The 22,860-nt window shown below is 40.7% G+C and overlaps 1 protein-coding gene across 8 annotated transcripts in view; it reads left to right on the top strand.

The window, feature by feature from the left end:
• The window catches only part of RAPH1 (Ras association (RalGDS/AF-6) and pleckstrin homology domains 1), a 165,321-nt gene that overhangs the window by 69,530 nt on the left and 72,931 nt on the right, over window positions 1-22,860 (top strand). For all 8 annotated transcript variants that reach the window (XM_043505620.1, XM_043505618.1, XM_038422595.2 and 5 more), the window contains 3 exons: window positions 7,035-7,154; window positions 17,940-18,045; window positions 18,880-19,400. In XM_043505620.1, the coding sequence (XP_043361555.1) occupies window positions 7,035-7,154; window positions 17,940-18,045; window positions 18,880-19,400 (747 nt within the window). The remainder of the gene's footprint in view (window positions 1-7,034; window positions 7,155-17,939; window positions 18,046-18,879; window positions 19,401-22,860) is intronic.

Here is a 22,860-nt window from a genome sequence, read left to right as displayed (position 1 = left end):
TCATGCAGTGAGCATATAGTGTATTATAACATTGCTGAAGAAATCTGGAGAGCATCCAATATTTAAACTTTGACAGGATGTATTGCTAGCATTCTCTGTGGCTCATTTTAAGCAGCATTTCTGTTTACAGATGTGTAGAGTCAGCTATTTGTGATGCAGTGAGACTGCATTTCCGGTGGATTGAGTGAAGTTACATATCTGTGGTCAGCTGAATTCCTTGGACTAGAGAGTTGAATTCTTTTAATGCAAAGTCTGTTGCTGACAATGAACATGTGTTCAAGGGTTAGCATGAAAGAATGTAATGTTGCATGTTAGACGTCACTATGGACTTCGTGATAGCTCTCTACCTTTTTGGGTGCTTTGTACTGATCTTGTAAATGGCAGGGGCAATGTAACTTTAGAAGAATGTGTTCTTAAATATATTAATAAAAAAAAACACCTTGCTTTTGTCTCCTCTCATCATAAGGATGAAAACTATAGTGGCCTACTCGCGTTCTTGGGTTGTGTAACTATACTTTCTATGTGCTAGGTGCTGGTATCATTCAAATGGTCAGACACAACAGTATTACGTTGACTCACTTTTAATTTCAAACCCAGTTATAGAAATTCTTTTCAATATTTCGTTTTTTGTGGTGTAATGAGTAGAGACAGAGAACACTTACAATATATGTTCAGTAATTGTCACCACCTGTGTGTATTATGGGAAGCTGGTAGTGAATCCTTATTTAGGTTGTCTACCAGTTTCCTTTCTAAGAGAGTCTTGTGATTTTTTTTTTTTTTAAACATGTAACACCTCTACTCTTAGTAGCAGACCTTTAATCATAGATGTCAACTCCATGGGTGCTCCGGGGCTGAAGCACCCATGGAAAATCCACTGACAGATCTGCGGATCAGTGCCTTCCTCTCCCCTCCAGCGCCTTCCACCCTCCTGAGGCCCTGCTGATCAGCTCTGCCCTCCCACCCCCAGTACCTCCCACCTGCCGTGGATCAACGGTTCAGTGGTGTGCAGGAGGCACTGGGGGGAGGGCTGGGAAGGGACGGAGCAGGAAGAGGTGGGGGCTTGGGGAAGGGAGTGGAATGGGGATGGGGCCTGGAGCGGAGCAAGGGCTGGAAGGGGTGGGGGCGGGGCTTGGAGGAAGGGGTGGAGTGGAGGCAGGGCCTGGGGTGGAGCGAGGGTTGAACATCCCCCCCAGGACCTGAGTACTTTGGCGTCTCTGCCTTTGCTACTTGGTATGAAGAGATCCTTATGACTAAAGAAGTGTCTTTCTTTTCTTTTGTCTCGTAAAACTAAATTCAGGTTCAGCAGAGAATTATAAACAGTTAAAAATCACGATATCCCTTCACTCGCATTTCTCTGGAAAAATTTTCCTGCATGCCAAAATAAGTAAACATAAACATTTTGAAGCGCTGGGCCGCTGCCAGGAGGTTCAGAAACTATATGTTCTCTCACCTGCTCAGGTAGAAGGGAGACTATCATTGCTGATAGAAAAGGAGTACTTGTGGCACCTTAGAGACTAACAAATTTATTTCAGCATAAGCTTTCGTGAGCTACAGCTCACTTCATCGGATGCATTTGGTGGAAAATACAGTGGGTAGATTTATACACGCGCACAATATGAAACAATGGGTTTTATCATACACACTGTAAGGAGAGTGATCACTTAAGATGAGCCATCACCAGCAGCAAGGGGGGGAAAGGAGGAAAACCTTTCATGGTGAAAGCAAGGTAGGCCATTTCCAGCAGTTAACAAGAACATCTGAGGAACAGTGGGGGGTGGGGGGGAGAAATAACATGGGGAAATAGTTTTACTTTGTGTAATGACCCATCCACTCCCAGTCTCTATTCAAGCCTAAGTTAATTGTATCCAGTTTGCAAATTAATTCCAATTCAGCAGTCTCTCGTTGGAGTCTGTTTTTGAAGCTTTTTTGTTGAAGGATAGCCACCCTCAGGTCTGTAATCGAGTGACCAGAGAGATTGAAGTGTTCTCTGACTGGTTTTTGAATGTTATAATTCTTGATGTCTGATTTGTGTCTATTTATTCTTTTACGTAGAGACTGTCCAGTTTGACCAATGTACATGGCAGAGGGGCATTGCTGGCACATGATGGCATATATCACATTGGTAGATGCGCAGGTGAACGAGCCTCTGATAGTGTGGCTGATGTGATTAAGCCCTATGATGATGTCCCCTGAATAGATATGTGGACACAGTTGGCAACGGGCTTTGTTGCAAGGTTAGGTTCCTGGGTTAGTGGTTCTGTTGTGTGGTGTGTGGTTGCTGGTGAGTATTTGCTTCAGGTTGGGGGGCTGTCTGTAAGCAAGGACTGGCCTGTCTCCCAAGATCTGTGAGAGTGATGGGTCGTCCTTCAGGATAGGTTGTAGATCCTTGATGATGCGTTGGAGAGGTTTTAGTTGGGGGCTGAAGGTGATGGCTAGTGGCATTCTGTTGTTTTCTTTGTTGGGCCTGTCCTGTAGTAGGTGACTTCTGGGTACTCTTCTGGCTCTGTCAATCTGTTTCTTCACTTCAGCAGGTGGGTATTGTAGTTGTAGGAATGCATGTTAGAGATCTTGTAGGTGTTTGTCTCTGTCTGAGGGGTTGGAGCAAATGCGGTTATATCGTAGCGCTTGGCTGTAGACAATAGATCGAGTGGTATGATCTGGATGAAAGCTAGAGTCATGTAGGTAGGAATAGCGGTCAGTAGGTTTCCGATACAGGGTGGTGTTTATGTGACCATCGCGTATTAGCACCGTAGTGTCCAGGAAGTGGATCTCTTGTGTGGACTGGTCCAGGCTGAGGTTGATGGTGGGATGGAAATTGTTGAAATCATGGTGGAATTCCTCAAGGGCTTCTTTTCCATGGGTCCAGATGATGAAGATGTCATCAATGTAGCGCAAGTAGAGTAGGGGCATTAGGGGGCGAGAGCTAAGGAAGCATTCTAAGTCAGCCATGGGAATGGATGAGTCATTACACAAAGTAAAACTATTTCCCCATGTTATTCCCCCCCCCCCCACCACCACCACCACTGTTCCTCAGATGTTCTTGTTAACTGCTGGAAATGGCCTACCTTGCTTGTCACCATGAAAGGTTTTCCTCCTTCCCCCCCACCCCCCGCTGCTGGTGATGGCTCATCTTAAGTGATCACTCTCCTTACAGTGTGTATGATAAAACCCATTGTTTCATGTTCTCTGTGTGTGTGTATATAAATCTCCCCACTGTATTTTCCACGAAATGCATCCGATGAAGTGAGCTGTAGCTCACGAAAGCTTATGCTCAAATAAATTTGTTAGTCTCTAAGGTTCCATGAGTACGCCTTTTCTTTTTGCGAATACAGACTAACATGGCTTCTACTCTGAAACCTATCATTGCCTATTGAAATTTTGTGCTTGTAAACTGCTGCCATGGCTAAGCAGCTGATGAAGGCCAAAATTATTCAAATCTGGGTATCTAAAGTTAGGTTTCTAAATCCATATTTAGAATCTTTAATAAGAAGTGGTCTGATTTTCAAATATGATGAGCTCCCACTGATGTAGTAGCAGATGGAGTTGCTCTGTGCCTCTAAATAGAAGTGGTCTATTGTTTTTCAGTTGCCTAAATATGGAATTAGAAGCCTAACTTCCAGGATCCACACTTAAAAATTATTGCTTTGACCTGCTTCCTTTTCATTTTTAAAAAAAGGTGTTTATGAATTACCAGTTAACATTAAGAAATGGATTGCAGTAACTGTTGTGGCCAAAAGGATTATTTTGAGAAATGGAAATCTGCAATTTCTCCCTCGTACACAGACTGACTGAGCTCTGTGCTACTGCATTAATGGGGAAAAAAATTACTCTGTCTAATAGAAGTGCTTGGGAAAAAGTATGAGGATGTCTGGTCACATGTGAAACTATTTCATACCTTTGCAATTGAGTGTGTATTGGTCCCCAATACGTATAGACTATGTTCTCACTTATTTAGCTATTTCATTACTTTAATAATTAAAGCATTGCCTTTATGGGGGGTTTTCAGGATTTTGAAAATAATGAATGTTAAAGCTTATTATTTGTATGCTATTTCCACTTTGTGTATGTATATATGTTTTGATATACTTGTATAAAATAAGTTCTTATTTTTCTATTTGCTCTTGGATAGTACGTTGTTTTTGCTTATTTGAAGGCTTTGGAAGCACATCTGTTTGCAAATGATGCATGCCATTTCTTGTGGATAATACATGGTTGCCTTTGTGGTATGAAAAAACGTGGTCTAAGGCAGGGGTCGGCAACCTTCGGCACGTGGACCATTGGGGCCATGAGACGTTTTGTTTATGTTGACCATCCTCAGGTGCAGCTCCCAGTGGCCGCAGTTCACCACTCCCAGCCCATGGTAGCTGCAGGAAGTGGTGGCCAGCACATTCCTGCAGCGCATGGCTTTCAGCAGCTCCCATTGGCTGAGAAGGCAAACCGCGGCCACTGGGAGCTGTGGGGGAGGGAGGGTGTGTGCCTGTGGATGGTTAACATAAACAAAATGTCTTATAGCCCACCAGCGGATTACCTTGCTGGGCCACTTGCCAAAGGTTGCCGACCCCTGGTGTAAGGTCTTCAAACAGCAAGTTGTAAAATAATTTCAGTAATTTTAAGCCAGATCTTTGCACTTCCTGATAATGTCAGCAACTTCTCCAAATAAGGAGATGTAAGCTGTCTTTAACCTTAAAAACAAAATTAAAAAACCCTGGGATATAGCCTTGAAGTAAGAGGAGGAGGAAATCGATAATAAGACAATATTGTTCCCATTGAAATTAACAGCTAAACTCCTGTTGACTTCAGTGGGAGCAGGCTTAGCCTTAAGTCAGCATCCCCCATCTTGAACAGTATTTCAACCAGATACTGTAGTACTAATTATGTTAAATTTTCTTTTTTCCTTTTTTGGAATCTGTATAACAGCAGAAAGAAATGCAACTGTGCTGGACTCTGTTATCGTGATGGTATGTTTTACAGCAAAGACGCAAGTCAGTTCATTCTATCTCAAAAACTGAGGCCAAACGTGGCCTAAACTGGCTTGGGACAAAATTTACTCATTCCGTAAATCCCATTTACCTAGGTGTTACTCTCAACCGCACACTCTCCTTTGGATCCCACATTTAGAAAACTAAACCCCAGGTTAGCATATGACACAACATTCTTGGCAAGCTTGTTACATCAAAGTAAGGTGCAGACCCCTCCAGTCTGCAGTCATCACCATGGCACTTTGCTACTCCATTCCTGAATAGACCTGTGCAGTGTGGGCAGAATCCCTTTCATGGAAGAAGCTAGAACCTGTATTTACCACTGCCTGCCTCTAAATTACAGGATGTCTTAAGCTTACTCACGTCAACAGCCTCTACATCCTCACAGGTATTGTTCCTCCTGATATATGCAGGGAAGTTGCTAGTACAGTAGCACACACAAAGCATTGTACAGATCCAGGACATCGCTATATGATATAACATCAATGCTGAATCAGCTGACATCACACCAAAGTTTTCTTGCCACCATTAAACCGCTGACATTGTCACACAAATAGACAAGGGTTCAGTTATGGAAAACAAGAGTAGAGAACGGCCTGTGCACCCAGCTCCTACTGGTCAAGCACCTACCACCTGATGCAGATCAACCGTGGACTTTATGGCACTGCCTTAATCAATTCCACGCTCAAGTTGGCCAGTTGGGAGATGCAGTGATCAAGTGGGTCTAACACGGCTGCTACTCTGAAACCTGTCAAAATATGAAGTATCTCCTGCCTTGCCACCTGCATGAGCATGAATGATTTTCACGTGACTTGGTGGAGTGCAGTGATCAGGCAGTCATGTGCATGGATATGGCAGGAAGCAGTGGAAGGACTTGGCAAAAAAGATGTGATTTTTACATATAAAAAATCGCTATAAATAACAGAAGAGAACCTACTTGGGAAAAGCTTCCCTCCTCTTCAAAAGGGATTGTTTTCAAACCTCAGTTCTTGACCAACAGTAGCAGAGACCGCTGTGAAGGAGCTCTCTGGAAGTTCATACGTTCACTTTTATCAGAAGGCAAGAGCAGAACCTGGAATTCCTTCATGCTACTTCATCCTTTGCTCATTTTTGGCAGAGAAGAATAGAGCTGATGATTTCATATCCTGCTTCCATCTTTGCCTTTGTCCAGTCTGCCTCTGATACTCTTTGTGCTACCATGCGTTCTTGATTTGCATCTTTCCTAAATACTCATTTGATTTGCAGTGCCCAAAAGAAGCAAGTTAAGAATAACAATAATAATAAAAAAAATTATCCCCCAAGTTATTCCTACCTGCTGGGTTTTCTCAGTGAGTTTTGTATTCTCTTTATCTGTTTTTTACATTGTAAACTGTTTGAGGAGGGGACTTTCATTACTATTGTATGCCAGGTGCTCAGTTGGTGTAAACTGGCGTAGCTGCTAATCTGGTCGTGTCTGTTACAAATCCAAGCACCTCAGTGGTTAACAAATAAATAGTAATGGTTCCTTTGAAATGCAAGGTTGATTACAGTTGACATTTTGAACCAGAATATGGTAGCAAGAAATGTCGGTCTTAAAAGGAGGAAAAGGCAACTAAAATACACTGGAGTGAGACGGAACATTTATTCCAGTTCATTTTACATGGGGTTCTAATCTAAGCATGTTTACTGAATGGATTCTGTTGTATATTAATATGCCTTTGTTTCAGCCTGGTGAGAGTAAAAACAGAAACTACATTTACTTAATGTAGAAAATTTATCAGACTTAATACTATCACACTCAAAAAAAAGTTTACCAGTTGCATAGGTTTCAGTAGCTTCTCAGAAATATCTGAGATTCAAATGTCTACTTAGTAGTACAATTTTTCCATGATTTTGTTCAGTGATGGCATTTCCCAGTGTAGTGATGACATTTGTAGATAGACGTTCAGTAAGATTCTTAAACTACAGTCCTGCAGAATGTTCCCAAATAGTTTATTGCAATCCTCCAAAGAGACCTTGTTCCCGCTTTTTAAATGCGGAGTGTAAATTGACTGGTATATTTCTTTTGTGTTTCAGATGGAGCAATTATCAGATGAAGAACTTGATCATGGTGCAGAAGAAGATAGTGATAAGGAAGACCAAGATCTGGACAAGATGTTTGGACAATGGCTTGGGGAGCTGGACAAACTCACACAGGTCAGGGACGCTTTTGAATACAAGGGTCAAATATTTCATTAAGTAATTGGCACCAATGTTACACATTAATTTTTAATGTGTCAATGTGAATCCCATTATAGGGAGCACATGCACCTCATGTGCATGAGATTGGAGACTTTTTTGAAAAGCGGTGTCTGTTGAGGCTGCACACGTGCTCAGAGTCTTTCTATGCTCCTGTACGAGGGCATAAAGGACAGAGTGGCTGCAACCCCCCCTTAGTTCTCTTACCATCTGCTGCAGCAAGACTGCACCTAGTGAGTGTCCAACCCTTTATTCTACTTACAGACTTTAAAACTGGTGGTTCAACCAGCTGTGTGGAGAAATCTTCGTATTGGTGTTCCAAACAGAAGAAGCAACGCATTCACTCAAGGGCCACGCTGTGGCTCCTGGGAATCTACACACTGGCCTCTTCTAGGAAACCTCAAAAGTACCAAGAGGCAGATGACACTGACCTATTCTCAGAGTCCACAGCTAGAGTTACCCACTAAGAAAGAGATCCAGGGGATGCTTCTCTCTCCCTTTAGGCAACCCAGATCCCTTTCAGAGGTGGCAGATTTGATAGCTCATGTGACTCTTGACACTCCCAATCTGCAGCCTGCCCTTACCTTCGGGAACCCCTTTCCATCAGGCCTGGACAGCTGTCACAGCCAACAAATGTGCAAAGGGCCCAAGACCATACATTTCCACTCCTTAAACACTACCCACCTCCCTTCCCTATTCCTTTTCAAGGACTCTCCTTTGTGAGTCATGAGAGCCTTTTACAGACAGAAGTGGCCTCGTTACTTCATCAAGGAGCCATAGAAGAGGTAAATGCGGAGGATAGGGAAAGAGACTTCTTGTTCCTGTCATTTCCTTATCCTGAATAAAAAAAGGGGATCTTTGTCCTATCCTAGACCTGACAAGTATGAACAAATACATCATGCTGCTTCAGATTCAGAATGGTGGTAAAGGTTGCCTTCATCATCCTGTCTCCTCAGACTCAAGACTGGTGTCTGCCTCTGAACTTGTGGGATGCATACTTCCATATCGCCATCCACCCGGCTACAGGAAATACCTAAGATTCACGGGGGGCCCAATCATTATCATTCAGTCTCCACAAAGTACCTAGAGGTAGTAGCAATACACCTCAGAAGGAAGGTCATTCGTGATTACCCTTATCTGGACAATTGGCTGAACAAGGACAGATCTCAACAGGAAACAGCAGCAAGTTTGTCATATGCCCTCTCCCTGTTCTCTTGGCTAGGCCTTCTGGTGAACTACAAAAAAAAAATAGGCTCTTATCCCATCACAGCTGATAGAGTTCATAGGAGCCTTGATCAGCTCCTGGTTAGTGAGAGCGTACCTTCCCAAAGTCAGGGTTCTTGTTGATGCATTTGATATTTATTAATTCAGATAGAATCAAACCTAGCTACAAAGGTGCAGGGATGTCTGGAACTGCTGGGCTATATGTCATTGTGCACATTTCTGACTTTGCTTGCCAGACTTCACCTGAGGCCTCTTCAACTATACCCCAGATAAACAACAAATGAGCAAGAAGGCGGTGGTTACACCTCACATCATTGCAGAAGCGAAGTGGTGGAAAGAACCCAAAAACATGCGTGGAGGGTTACCATTCTCTTCTGCTTCCCCTACAATGATTTTAATCACAGATCAAGGATAAGTTGGGGTGCCCACCTGGAGTGCCCATCGTCAACAAATGCAAGGGACATGGGCCCCAGAAGGGGCCCACGTCAGTGTCCTGGGGCTCAGAGCTGTCATGTTAGCCTGCACATCCTTCCTACCCATTCTTCAAAGCTCCACAGTGCAGCTCTTGACAAACAATACGTCTGCAGTGCACTATGTAAACTAAGAGGTACACATTCTTCGCCCTGCTGTCTATAGGCAATCAAGCTCTGGATATGGTTAACTCTGCTAGCTCTTCACCTCCCAGGAGTCAGCAACACCTTGGCAAACATCTGAGGAGACTGTTACCATTCACGAGTGGTCACTGTTGCGATCCATCATAGATGAGATGTTCCTTCACTGGGGACCGTGTGATACTGTGTAACAAGACACAGCCATGATCATCCTCATGACTACCGACTGACAGAGGCAGTTTGGTTGACAGGCCTTCTACAAATATTCAGTCAGCTGCCCCGTCCAGCTCTCACGTTGCTTGGATCGATCTCATAGCACCACTGCCAGATGCTCTGTGATTCAGTCACTGCACCTGATTGCATGGCTATGGGCTAATTGAAAACTGCAGAAAGAGCCTGCTCCCTCGGGGTCCAAGAATTCCGGATACAGAGCAAGACTACATTGACCAGAAAGACTTACTCACCTAAATAGAAGAGGTTTTCGGTATGGGCAGCCAAATATGGTCTGGACTTAGTCCAGGCATTGATACTGAATATCCTCTACTACTTAAAACAAGTTGGCATTTTGTTCATCTCTATCTAGGTCCACCTCACAGCAATTTCAGCTTGCCCTCTCCCTGTACTGTGGTGCTCCGTCTTCTTTGTGCTGTTCTACATATTTTATAAATGACCTGAAAAACGAGGTAAACAGTGAGGTGGCAAAGTTTGCAGATGCTACTAAATTACCCATGATAGTTAAGTCCAAAATTGACTGCGAAGAGTTACAAAGGGATCTCACAAAACTGGGTGACTGGACCACAAAATGGCAGATGAAATTCAGCTTTGATAGTATAAAGTAGTTCACATGGGAAAAAATAATCCCAACTGTACATGCAAAATGATGTCATCTAAATTAGCTGTTTCCACTCCAGAAGGAGATCCTGGGGTCATCATGAGTTGTTCTCCGAAAATGTGCAGCAGCAGTCAAAAAAAAAAAAAAAAAAAAAAAAAGAAAAACTAACAATGTTAGGAACCATTAGGAAAGTGAAAGATAAGATGATGGAAAATGTCATAATGCAACAATCTAAATCTATGATATGCCCACACCTTGAATAGTGTGTATAGTTCTGGTAACCCCATCCCAAAATGAGAATTGGAAAAGGTACAGAGAAGGGCAATAAAAATGATTAGGGGTATGGTACTGTTTCCATATGAGGAGAGATTAAAAAGGCTGGAACTGTTCATCTTAGAAAAGAGTCGACTAAGGGGAATTATGACAAAGGTTTATAAAATCATGAATGGTGAGGAGAAAGTGAATAGAGAAGTGTTATGTGAAGAGGTAAATAACACAAGAACCAGGGGTCACCCAATGAAATTAATAGGCAGTAGGTTTAAAACAAACAAAAGGAAGTACTTCTTCACAAAACACACAGTCAACCTGTGAAACTCTTTGCCGGGGATGTTGTGAAGGCCAAAAGTATAACTGGGTTTAAAAAAAAATTAGAAATGTTTATGGAGGATAGGTCCAACAGTGGCTATTAACCAAGATGGTGAGGGACACATCCCCATGCTCTAGATGTCCCTAAACATCTGACCTCCAGAAACTGGGTTTGGAGGATAGGGGATGGATCATTTACTAGTTTTTCTGTTCTGTTTATTTCCTCTGAAGTATCTGGTACTGGCTGCTCTCAGAAGGGAGGATACCAGGTTAGCTGGGCCATTGCTCTGATCCAATATGGCCACTCTTGCGTGTTTATTTTCTCACCAGATGGGAACTGAAGTTTCTCAGAGCACTATTACATTCTTTCCCATCAGTCAGAGACCATACTCCTGCCTGGAATCTCAACATAGCCCTCCGCAGATTGCTGGAGTCTCGGTTTGAACCTCTTTTAGAATGCTCCTTGCATCACTTTCCTCTGAAGATGGTCTTTCCAATGGCTATCACTTGAACCAGAAGAGTGAATGAGGTTCAGGTGTCTGTCAGAAGCTCCCTATATAACATTTCATAGGGATAATGTGTCCAGGACTTCATTACATTGACAGGACCAAACCGTTCAGACTGTCTTCCTATCTATTTCTGTCTATAGCTTAGCATCCTAAAAGTCAGGCCATCTTGTCAGAAAATAACAAAATGAATAACTGAGTATTATTGTGTTGCCAGCTGCCTGGTGCACCTCTCCCACTGAACATTAAGGCCTATACCAACCAGATCTTGAGCGTCCTCCTCCTCCTCCTACTTTAAGAATGTGTCGATATCAGAAATCTACAAAGCTGCATTGCAGAGTAACCTATTGACCTCTTAAACATCTCTTTGACTTAGCGGTCAAGTCTGAGGCCAAGTTTAAGAAAGCATTTCTTCAATCACTGTTAGAAGGATTTCAGCTAAATCAGTTAATCTCATGATCCCCAGGGGATACTGCTTACCAGTGGGATCCACACTGACACTTACTCAAAGAAAAAACTTTTACTTACCTTTGGTAACTGGGTTCTTTCTTGTCATTTGGACCCTGTGACCTGCCCTCTGTCCCTGCATTTTGAAGTTTTCAACTATTATAGACTTCAGAGTGGAGGGGAACCAAGAGAAGGTCTCAGTTGCGCTGCCTTTAATGCCCTCATATTGGAGCATTAGGCAGCTCAGGGTGTATACAAGGCCCTGGTGGATATTGCTATTCAAAAGACACTGATCTCATGTGTATGAGGCACATGCGTACCTACAGTGGGATTCACACTGACTACAACATCTGAAAGAACGATACTTACTTACTGTAGAGTAAGTAACTGTTTTTCTGTGGAAAGGACGCTCAAGTGCACCCGTCCTTTAATATCTTTTTAGTTAGTGGGGATAATATTTTTATGGATAGATATTACCTATAAATAGAATAAATAATTTCTTGTTGTATATTGCATCATTTTGTTTAAGGAACAATTTTTCTTAATTCTGAGCCTATGGATAAAGAGCCATAGAAAAATCTTCATTCCTAGATGAACAGAAAACTATTTTAGTGGCAAATTTATTTCACAATCTTGTGTTTACAAATCTAAGTTATGTTAACTAGGTAGGAATCTTTTGCGAAGCCATTGGCTGCATTAATAATTGTATGCTTCAACAATGACATTTGCAAGAGAGGGAGTTTCAAAACAGATTTTTAGCCTTCAATCCCTGTAACTCACTTTGCTTCGTAATGCACCATTACCTTCATAATGTACACACAACCTCTTGGAGTTTATTGGCGTATTATTAGTGGACAAAAATTACATTTACTGACAGTTAAGTTTGCATCAGGTCCTACCCCACCCAGGCAAAATCTCAAAATTCTGGAAATAAATAGTTAAGGAAAAAGTGTCCTGTGGTTTTTGCCACCTTCATACTGCTCACAATGCTGTTGCCAATAAATTCCATCGCTTCATAAGGTTTTCACTTCCATCTCCCACAGTTACTGAAAAGTAATATGTATCCCAGCTTCATCAGACTTGTGCTCTCATGCAAAACCTTAAGTGATAGCTCTATATCTATATCAACAGATTGACATATCTGTCACACAGTCCATTTACTTGAAAATTATTGTCCCTTAACGTGGCTGAGGTCACAGTTAAGATTTGGCATGAGCATAATTAGAGCTTGCAAGAAATCCAGCACATCTCACTGCACACATTCCTAGTGCATTCATTGCTCTATTCCAGCTGGACTATTGGAGCAATGGAAAAACAGGTCTGTCTTCTCTGAATTTTTCTTTCCCAGGTTCACTGGATATTTATTGGACCACAAAGTAAGATTTTTTTTTCCAGATAGAAATTTTTTTTTAAAGGATATGTTTAAACTTTATGGTGCCCAAGAGATCTTTTTAATTCACTGTACCCTCCATATTCCCTACCCCCCAAATGAGCTGTAGCTCACGAAAGCTTATGCTCTAATAAATTTGTTAGTCTCTAAGGTGCCACAAGTACTCCTTTTCTTTTTGCAGATACAGACTAACATGGCTGCTACTCTGAAAAATTTAGTCTTAAACCCTGTAGCACTTGTGGCCAATACCTTATACCATTTAGCACTAATTCATTTTGCATTAGTGGTTAGCATCAGTACATCCTGCTTTCTGGGGCCAGGGTGTTTAAGGAGTATCTTATTTTGTATATTGGTTCCATTCAAGATTTTCTCTTGATTTGCTATAGCCAACCAGCAAAACTCACCAATTCACCTTCCAAAGGCTTGTTCTGCTGCTGTCCCTAGAACCTATCTATATAAATGTTCACGGGACACAAAGTAATTTGATAACTCTTGATTTCTGTACTTTACATAATGTATGTACTCCTGACCGAAATTTTTTAATAAGCAGATGAGACTTTATCAAGAGGTCTAAACTATAGGCCAGCGACTATAGGTTCAGTCTGAGGAATTAAGCCTCCCCTACCCTTCTCAGTTTCCATATTGGTCCTCATCACCCACAAATAACTCCAGTTCCTATCTTTACTGATGATCATAACTGTATCCAGTAGCAGCAATGTGTAAACTCACATGATTCTTGACAGTTTTAGTGTTGCCTATTAGATTCTAAATAGGCACATTTTCACTCAGGTGCTGCTTGGGAAATCTCTGGGTATCTGTAGATGCACTAGAGCCATCTGTTTGCAGCCTGAGGAAGACAGTGGTACATCACTGATTTACATTCTGTTTACATTTGAATGGTTGTCTTCCCAGTTCTAAGAAATAGCCATGATTTTTTTCTCCCTAAAGAGAAAACTTAAATCTGCAGAAATTGATGATTTAAGGCGCCCAAATTCACCTTTATCACTTGGATTTTTCAAGCCCAATTGAGGGCAAAGACTGAAACAAAATGTGGGGGAAGGGGGGGGTTCTGACAGAATGAATGGTGTTGGGTGAGGAAGAAAAAAGATGTAAATCACACAGTTCAAAAATGAGTTTGAAAGAAGATAAGAAACAGAGAAGTAAAATTCTTTTTTCTGTGTGTGAGGTTCAACGGCTAAACTAATTAACAATGGTACATGGCTACCTTGGAAGCTGAAAAGCATTCAGGAATTAAATTTCCCTTCCCTAGAGTTTGGGAATCTCTTTCTGTTAGCTCCTACCCCACCTCTAGATCCCGAAACACAAATTTAAAATAAAACCTCTGGTAGTAGATAAAACTTACTTCTTCCTATGAAGCTTCACTTTTAGGAGACTTGGGCCTGTCTACATGGGAGATTTCTTTTAAGTTATACCAGTATACAGATGTGATGTTCCCGTGGTGTTCTCTGGACTGGTGATCTGCCAGGCCACTCCAATCCTTGACTCTGGGAGCCAGCCTTACCCTGCTCTGCTGTGAGAACCCCCACTCCTGGACTGTTCACGCACAGCCTCTGACATGTAAGCTGCTGCTTGGATTGTGCAACCCAACGACAATGGCCAATATCTCCAGTCCCAGTCACAATCCTAGGAAGCTCCGTCTTGCAGTGTCCAGTTATGCCCACTGGACACTGCAAGCTTATATGAGTTTGTCAGTTTAACAAAGAAATTGATATGCACCAGGGTTATAATCCTAAGGGGAGTCTCTGACATGCTTTAAACCAAACGCATTGCTTCAGGTAGAATAAACAGATTTTAAGTAATTTATAAGTCAAAGCATAATAAGTTGGATTTGGTCAAATGAAACAAAAGTAAAACGCATTCTAAGCTGATCTTAACACTTTCAGTGCCCTTACAAACTTAGATACTTCTCACCATAGGCTGGCTGGTTGCCCTTCAGCGAGGCTCTCCCCTTTGATCAGCGTTTCAGTCGCTTGGTATGGTTTCTGTAAATGTAGGTGGAAGAGAGAGGAAGAGCATGGCAAAGTCTCTCTCTTTTATCATGTTCTTTCTTTCCTCCTGACTTCCCCGCCCCCTTCAGAGTCAGGTGAGCATTGCCTCATAGCAGTCCCAAATTGAATAAAGGAAGGGAGGTGACTTACTCGGGAGTCCAACAGATCCTTTTTTGTTGTCTAGGCCAGTGTCCTTTGTTCCTGTGAAGCTGGGCTGGGTTTGGTGTCATGCATGCCCTGATGAGGTGTGAACTGGCTCTCTGCTCTTGGGGAGTTTTTACCTGGGCTTGCTTTAAGCCACGAGGGCACATTTTCAGCCTCATAACTTTATAAATGAAATTACAACCTATAACACTACTGTTACAATGATTACTAAAACAACAATGTTCAGTGCATCACGAGCCTTCCGAAGACACCCAACATAAAAAACTTTGCATTGGATACCACACAATCATTTTACAAGGATGAACATGGGGGTGCTGGGTGTTCCCCCGAGGTACAGAGCGTCACAACAGATATAACTATAACAATATAATTGTAACTCTCCATGTAGACCAGGGATCTCAAACTCAAATCACCACGAGGGCCACATGAGGACTAGTACATTGGCCCGAGGGCCACATGAGGACTAGTACATTGGCCCGAGTGCCACATCACTGATGCTTTTTCATAAAAAGATACAAAAACCTGTCCCTGCCCCCCACTCCACCCCTTCCATGAGACCCCACTCCTGCCCTGCCCCCATTCCAACCCCTTCCCCCAAAGTCCCTGCCCCAACTCCATCCCCTCCCTGCCCTTTATTCACACCCCTTCCCCAAATCCCCTCCCTGGCCCTGCCTCTTCTCCGCCTCCTCCCTGAGTGCGCCGCATTCCCGCTCCCCCTCCCTATCTCCTGGAAAGTCCTAAGTGCTGCCAAACGGCTGTTTGGCAGCAGGAAGTGCTGGGAGGTAGGCGGAGGAGCAGGGACGTGGCACGCTCGGGGCGGCAGAGGCGGGAAGTGAGGGGAGCTTTGGCAGGCTGCAGGAAACAACTCCACAAGCCATTTGTCTGAGACCCCTGATGTAGACAGTCTCATTCTGAAACGGGCAGATTTAGCCTCCTGTTTCATTGTGTGCACTGTTCTAAACTGTCGATTGGGCACCAACTACCTGCAGCAGCACTCTCTACCCTTGTACTGCAACCCTAATCCTGGCCTGGTGCAGAGGAATGACTCCTGGAAGTTGGGGCTGGAGAGTGAGATGTGATATTCTTTGATTTTAGTAAGACTTTTGACACAGTCTGCATGACATTCTCATAAGCAAACTAGGGAAATGTGGTCTAGATGAAATTACTATAAGGTGGGCTCACAACTGGTTGAAAGACCATACTCAAAAAGTAGTTATCAATGGCTTGCTGTCAAATTGAGAAGGAATATCTAGTGGGGTGCTATGGGGGGGGTCAGTCCTGGGTCCAGTACTATTAGGTATTTTCATTAATGACTTGGATAATAGAGTAGAGAGTATGCTATAAAATTTGCATATAACTCCAAGCTGGGTGGGGTTGCAAGCATTTTGGAGAACAGGTTTAAAATTCAAAATGACCTTGACAAATTGGAGAAGTCGTCTGAAATTAACAAGATGAAATTCAATAAAGACAAGTGCAAAGTACTTCACTTGGGAAGGAAAAATCAAATGCACAGCTACACAATGGGGAATAACTAGCTAGGTGGCAGTACTTCTGAAAAGGATCTGGGGGTTATAGTGGATCACAAAGGGATCACAAACTGAATATGAGCTGTCAATGTACTACAGCTGCAAAAAAGGCTAATATGATTCTGGGGTGTATTAACAGGCATGTTGTATACAAGACACAAGATAATTGTCCCGCTGTACTTGGCACTGGTGAGGCCCCAGCTGGCCTACTGTGTCCAATTCTGGGCACCACAGTTTAGGAAGGATTTGGACAAATTGGAAAGAGTCCAGCAGAGAGCAACAAAAATGATAAAAAGTTTACAAAACCTGACCTCTGAGGAAAGGTTGAAAAAACTGGGCATGTTTAGTATTGAGAAAAGAAGATTGAGGGGCGACCTGACAGTAATAGTAAGTTATGGGTTGTTATAAAGAGGATGGTGATCAATTAGTCTTCATGTCCACTGAAGGTAGGACAAGATGTAATGGGCTAAATCTGCAGCAAGGGAGATTTAGGTTAGATATTAGGAAAAACTTTCTAGCTATAAAGGTAGTTAAGCTCTGGAATAAGCTTAAAAAGGCGGTCATGGAGTCCCCATCATTAGAAGCTTTTAAAAACAAATTGGACAGATACCTGTCGGGATGGTTTAGGTTTACTTGGTCGTGCCTAATTGCAGGGGGCTGGACTTGATGACTTCTCGAGGTCTCTTCCAGCCCTACTTTTCTATGACTTTTTAATTACAAAAACAGCAGAACATGAATTTACAAACAAATTAAATATATTAAGCATTTTTATTTTCATGGTAATATTCATATTCATACAGCACTGTCTAATATACCTAGCCAAATAACCGTTGCTAAAGTATTCTGTTACATATCAACATGTTTTTTTAAAGCCATAAGGGATAACATATGCACAATGTGATCTTTTCTTATAAGATGTAATGAAGCTCACTTTTATAACTAATATATTTAAAAATAATAGTCCATATTAGTAAAGATAATTTGATAATTTAGGCAAATTTACTTTAAAATGTCCTCTTTCTCTTGCTTCTGAGATGTTGTTTTTTTCTGAATTGCGTTGATAGTCAAACTGATCCAGGTAACTGTAGAAAATCTCAGTAAAGTAATTCTTTCAAAATGGTGAGGTGTAGAACAATACTATTGAAAAACAAATTTAAGAATATATTTTCCTTCTTTTCAGTTCTATAGTGGCAGAATGAATGTATTTTTAACATCTCTCCTAGTTGGACAGTTGACGTTAGTCTCAGTAACATGGTAACTAAATATTTTTCTAGTGCAGATCCTACAAAAGAGAACTTATTTTTTTAGATTACATTTCTCCCACTGAAAATAAGCTTTCAACCATATTTGTAATATTGTTTGACCACCAGCTCCTGTTATATTAAATGCAAACTTTATTTTAGCTTCTTTTCTCTTCTCAGTTTGTTTTTGTTTATTTATTTTTTTAGAGTTTGGATACAGACAAGCCCATGGAGCCAGTAAAGAAATCCCCTCTTCGCCAAGAAACCAATATTGCCAATTTCTCCTATCGCTTCTCCATGTACAATTTGAATGGTAAACAGAATTTTTTGAGATCCTCAATTTTTTTTCTAACATTGAATGAATATTTGTTTTATCAGAAAGCAGCCATTTTACAAAATGCTAAAATCCTACAGCATTAAAACATAGCATCCAGACATACTAGAGCATCATTTTCTAGTTTGGTTATTATCCTGTTTATGTTGACACAGAATTCTTAGTGTCCCAAACTGGATGTCTATCAGAATCTACTTATTTGTAAAGAACAATTACTCTGATGATATTTTTAATAAAAGAGTAAATTGATAAGTTTGTTCCTTAAGCCACATTGGATGGAAAGGGGAAAAAAATTCTAAATAAGATGGCATATGAAAGGGCAAATGTAGTAATTAGGTCCAATATTTAGGTTAAACAAAAAAGCTTTGTCAGTTTTTCATTATCTATGACTCTGCAGTAGTATGGGAAAATTGCATTAAAAAAAATGGGTTTTGGTTTTCAAAGCAGGGTGGGAGGTTTTGCCACATATCTTCTAATAAAATTAATGAAAAATGCGTAGGGATCACCTCTGCATTGCTTCAAAAATGTCAAACCAGGGTTTTTAACCGGACAGTTGCTCATTAAGCATTTCTGTAAATTTGAAAGAAATTCACTGATATCATAGGCTTCCATTACTGACACTCATGAGGCAAATGTATCTCTGAAATTAAATTAAATTTTAACTACTACTTTTTATTTTGAGTGTTGTAGATTCAGAATGGTGAAATTTACTGTATTGTTTCTACTTTGTCCATTGCAAAGTGGCACTACTTGGAGAACATGATTGAGAAATGGGTTAATCATGAGGAAGCTAATGCCTGTTGTTCCTTGCAGAAGCCCTGAATCAGGGGGATACTGTGGATCTGGATGCCCTCATGGCTGATCTTTGTTCTATAGAGCAGGAGCTTAGCAGCATTGGGTCACAGTCAGCAAACAGTGCTGCAATGAAACGTCTAGCCACAGAAACAAAAGTAGCTCAGAAACCACCTGCTGGTCGACTTTCCTCTAAACAAAGCAGTATAAAAGGATCGTCCTCTTCATCTGGTAGGGTAACTAAGCCTTCAAATGCCAACTTTTCCTTGGAGGACATCACTGCCCAGTTAGAGAAGGCTTCTTTGAGCATGGATGAAGCAGCCCAGCAATCTGTAATGGAAGATGCTAAACCTGTAGTTACTGCTCAGCACAGAAGGACAGCATCAGCTGGCACAGTGAGTGATACTGAAGTGCGCTCCATCAGTAACTCATCCCGTTCCAGCATAACCTCTGCAGCATCCAGCATGGACTCCTTGGATATTGATAAAATGACAAGACCTCAGGAACTGGATTTGACACAGCAAGGCCAACCGATTACTGAGGTAGAGTCTCATTATTTCAATATATAAATAAATATATTTATTTATTTACTTAAACTTTGTTTTACCCCTCTCTTTCAGTCCTACCCTAATGGGGCTTATGGCCATGCATATTCAAAGTGGTATATGGTGAGTGAGGGTTAGCTTTTTCTTAGATACATTGACGTTGTTGGTTCTCTTTCAACCAAGGGTAAGGCTTTTTTTTGAGGGTCTTCCCATCACCCTATCTATTCACAGCTTAACATTTTCTGTATTTTTAAGATTAAAAAGTTACTAGGTTAAATGTTCATGAATTCCAGTACGTTCTCTGGAGATGCACTTATAACTATTTTAAACCAGAGTTTTTGAAAAGTATTTGTGGGGAGATTAGTGGTGGCATGATGGATTTGGTCATCTCCTTCATAAAGAGCCTTTTCATTCTCTTTGCTGATAATGTTAATATATTTAAAACTAGTCAGATTGGTATACCCTTTAAGATGACATTGTCCAAAGACATATCCTTTGTGTTACTACTCAATTCCAAAAAAACTGGGGGAAAACTTACACTATGCTATGAATTATTTTGGTTTTTATAAAGAAAGAGAAATAACGTGCATAATTTAGATAATTCATTATAGATTTTACAGCATAACACAATATAGTACATTGCAATTTATATGATAAATTCAAATGCTCAGTAGTAAGAGATTATTCAGCATATGTGCTTGAAGTTCTTGCTGTTTTCATATATGGGTTATTTTTCTTTAGGCCTGAATTCTCCCTCAGTCTTCATAAAGTATTCCAGTTTGAAGTAATCTTCATCTCATGACAAATCATTCTGCTGCTAGCTCGTAGGCAAAAAATAAATAAATAAATGATTTTTTTTTTTTTAAGAATAGGCAAGAAAAAGAGGATTCAATATATACATGGCAAGTGCCTTTGAAATTTCATGTTTACATCCCATTGTGCCATTGTAAGAATTTTTCTTTCAGGGATCTTAAATGCTGCATCATTTGCAGAACTAGAAATGATGATTGGATAGCCAAAATAGAGTCATACTTATACCGGCATGATACATATGGAAGAATGCCCTAATGAATCAGAGGGCTTCAATAAGAAAGGATTACTCATGATGTTTTGATGACATTAGAAACTACTACTAATAACCTGATAGTCATTCAGAAGTTTGCTGTACTGATACACTTTTTAGTTTTCCCTCTATTCAGAGGAGATAACAGGACCAAATAGGGCTTATTTTTATAGATAATTAACCCAGTTTGAATGCTATGCTATATTTCACTCCAGCTGAAGCTAAAGAATGACTCTTCCGACTTTAAGTATGAGGCAGAAATAGGTTTATCTATTGTAAAGGCTGAATGCTGTAGCTTGGGCTGAAGATCATGAACTTCTCAAGGCCACGTTTGTACTTAATATTTATATAGAATGCTTAGAAAATAATGAACAGCTCATATTGATTTTATTTATATAATCAGTACTCCCATCAGTGTCCTCTTAACTGGAGCTGTGCCTGTATGGGTTAAACAAAAAAAAAAAAAGCAAGGTTTTTTTTTTTTTTTTTTTGAGCTGTAGTTTTCACTTAAGTGCTCTTCTAACTGTTTGCAAAGCAATTGAGGTAGATTTGGGAGTTGGAGCCAATCTTCTCCTATCATTTATTCAGTGTATTACTGTTCTTGCATTTAATTTGCTCTATATTTCTTTAGTATAATGAGGTTTCGTTAAGTTTTAGTTTTGGACCTTTGGAGAGGGATAGAAACCTAATACCATCCTGAGCAAAGGTGAAACTTTTTGGGAAGAAGTTTCCCTATACATGGAAGTTAAAATGAGTGTAGTTATCATTGCCTGTTCTCTCCTGGCTGCCTTGTACCTGAGTGAAGCTTCAGAAGTGTGTATGTGCAGAGTTTGAGGTCAGTTTTTTCAGTGAAACAGGTGCCAATAAGGTACTGAATCTGAGCCTATCATTTTAAAAAAAATAATAAAACCTGTCAGTCTGACTCATGAAATAATTTATTAATCCAGTAAATACTTTTTTGTAGTCAGATGTTTCAGACCTTCAAAAAAAACTTTTTAAAGATACTGAATTTTTATGTTCACTTTCATTGAAGACTACTTTATCCTTTTTTCCCCCCCAAAACACTTTAAAAATCATCAACTTAATGCATGGCATTGCTTTATGCACAGTGAGTTATCCTATGATTAGCCACAAAAGCACTGAAATAGGATGTTAAAAACAGAACTGTTCTGTTCCTTTCTCTGTGTGTTTCTGCATAGCTCTATGTAAATAGCACCTATGGATCTAGTTCAGTCTGGGTATACAAAGGTGGTATGTAAACTGAATTTTTTTTGGTAGATGCGCATTGTATAGGAATAACTTAGATCCAAGATTTGTATGTAAACTTTTTAGTGCAATGTTTCAGAGTAGCAGCCATGTTAGTCTGTATTCGCAAAAAGAAAAGGAGTACTTGTGGCACCTTAGAGACTAACAAATTTATTAGAGCATAAGCTTTCGTGAGCTACAGCTCACTTTCATCGGATCTTTTTTTTAGTGCAATGTATTTTCTGCCGCTGACTCAACAGTTTGAGACTCTTGTCTCAGTCAATTTTATCTTGCAAATGATATGCTGAAGCATCAGCCAGATTGCACCAAAAGTTTTGGCAAAGACGACACAATCCTGCCGTCTGTCTTTCCTGGATTTTCTAGTTCTTGCTATGGAGTGAGTAACAAGCAGTCTACTGCTCCTTGATGATTTAGATCTTTTTTTCTTAATAGAAAAAAGGGTTAATCACAACAGATGGAAAGGTAGATAGAAGAGGTGGGGAGGAAATTGCTTTTTTGTGTGCATAAGTGTGTGTGGCAGATTACTCTAATCCATGATTACTGGGTTTGTTTGTCTTGACTGCTTTCACAACTCTGAACCATTGATTGCAAGTCTGAGAAACCTGAAAGCCATCATAGATGTGAGTATGAGCTGGCCTTGTAAACCATTCCCCTTTTTAACATGAGGAGACTGACTGCTTCTCATAAGAATTTGTCTATTGTTTCTCTGCCCAGATAAATTGATAAGAATGCTCTCTTTTGAGGAAGGTAACAAGGGTCTGTTAGTTATTTGAGATGAGTATGTGAGCCAAATCCTATTTCCTTTCTTTGGGGTGGTAGTAGTAACAGCTACTTCCAATCCGTTTAACAAGAATGCTTTGTTTTATACTACACTTTTTGTCTGATCTGTTTTATCTCACTACCCTGAAGAAGTGCCTGACTCCTCTGTTAGAGAGCTTGCCTTATTTCTGAAGAATCATTAATTAACTCTTTAGAACTAAATTCATTAGCTCAAGGGAACGTCTTCTGATTTGTTGAGAAAGAAAAAACAGATGCGGTTCTCCATCCATCTACTGACACATGTTCCTATGGGTAATGCCTAAGCACCCCCAAAATAAACGCCACAGTAGTCTGTGCTTGATTAAATTC

This window comes from Dermochelys coriacea, chromosome 11 (assembly GCF_009764565.3).
Source record: "Dermochelys coriacea isolate rDerCor1 chromosome 11, rDerCor1.pri.v4, whole genome shotgun sequence".
In the NCBI taxonomy this organism is placed as follows: domain Eukaryota; kingdom Metazoa; phylum Chordata; order Testudines; family Dermochelyidae; genus Dermochelys; species Dermochelys coriacea.
Note: the sequence above shows the minus strand (reverse complement) of the source record. Positions and strands in the feature narration are given on the sequence as shown.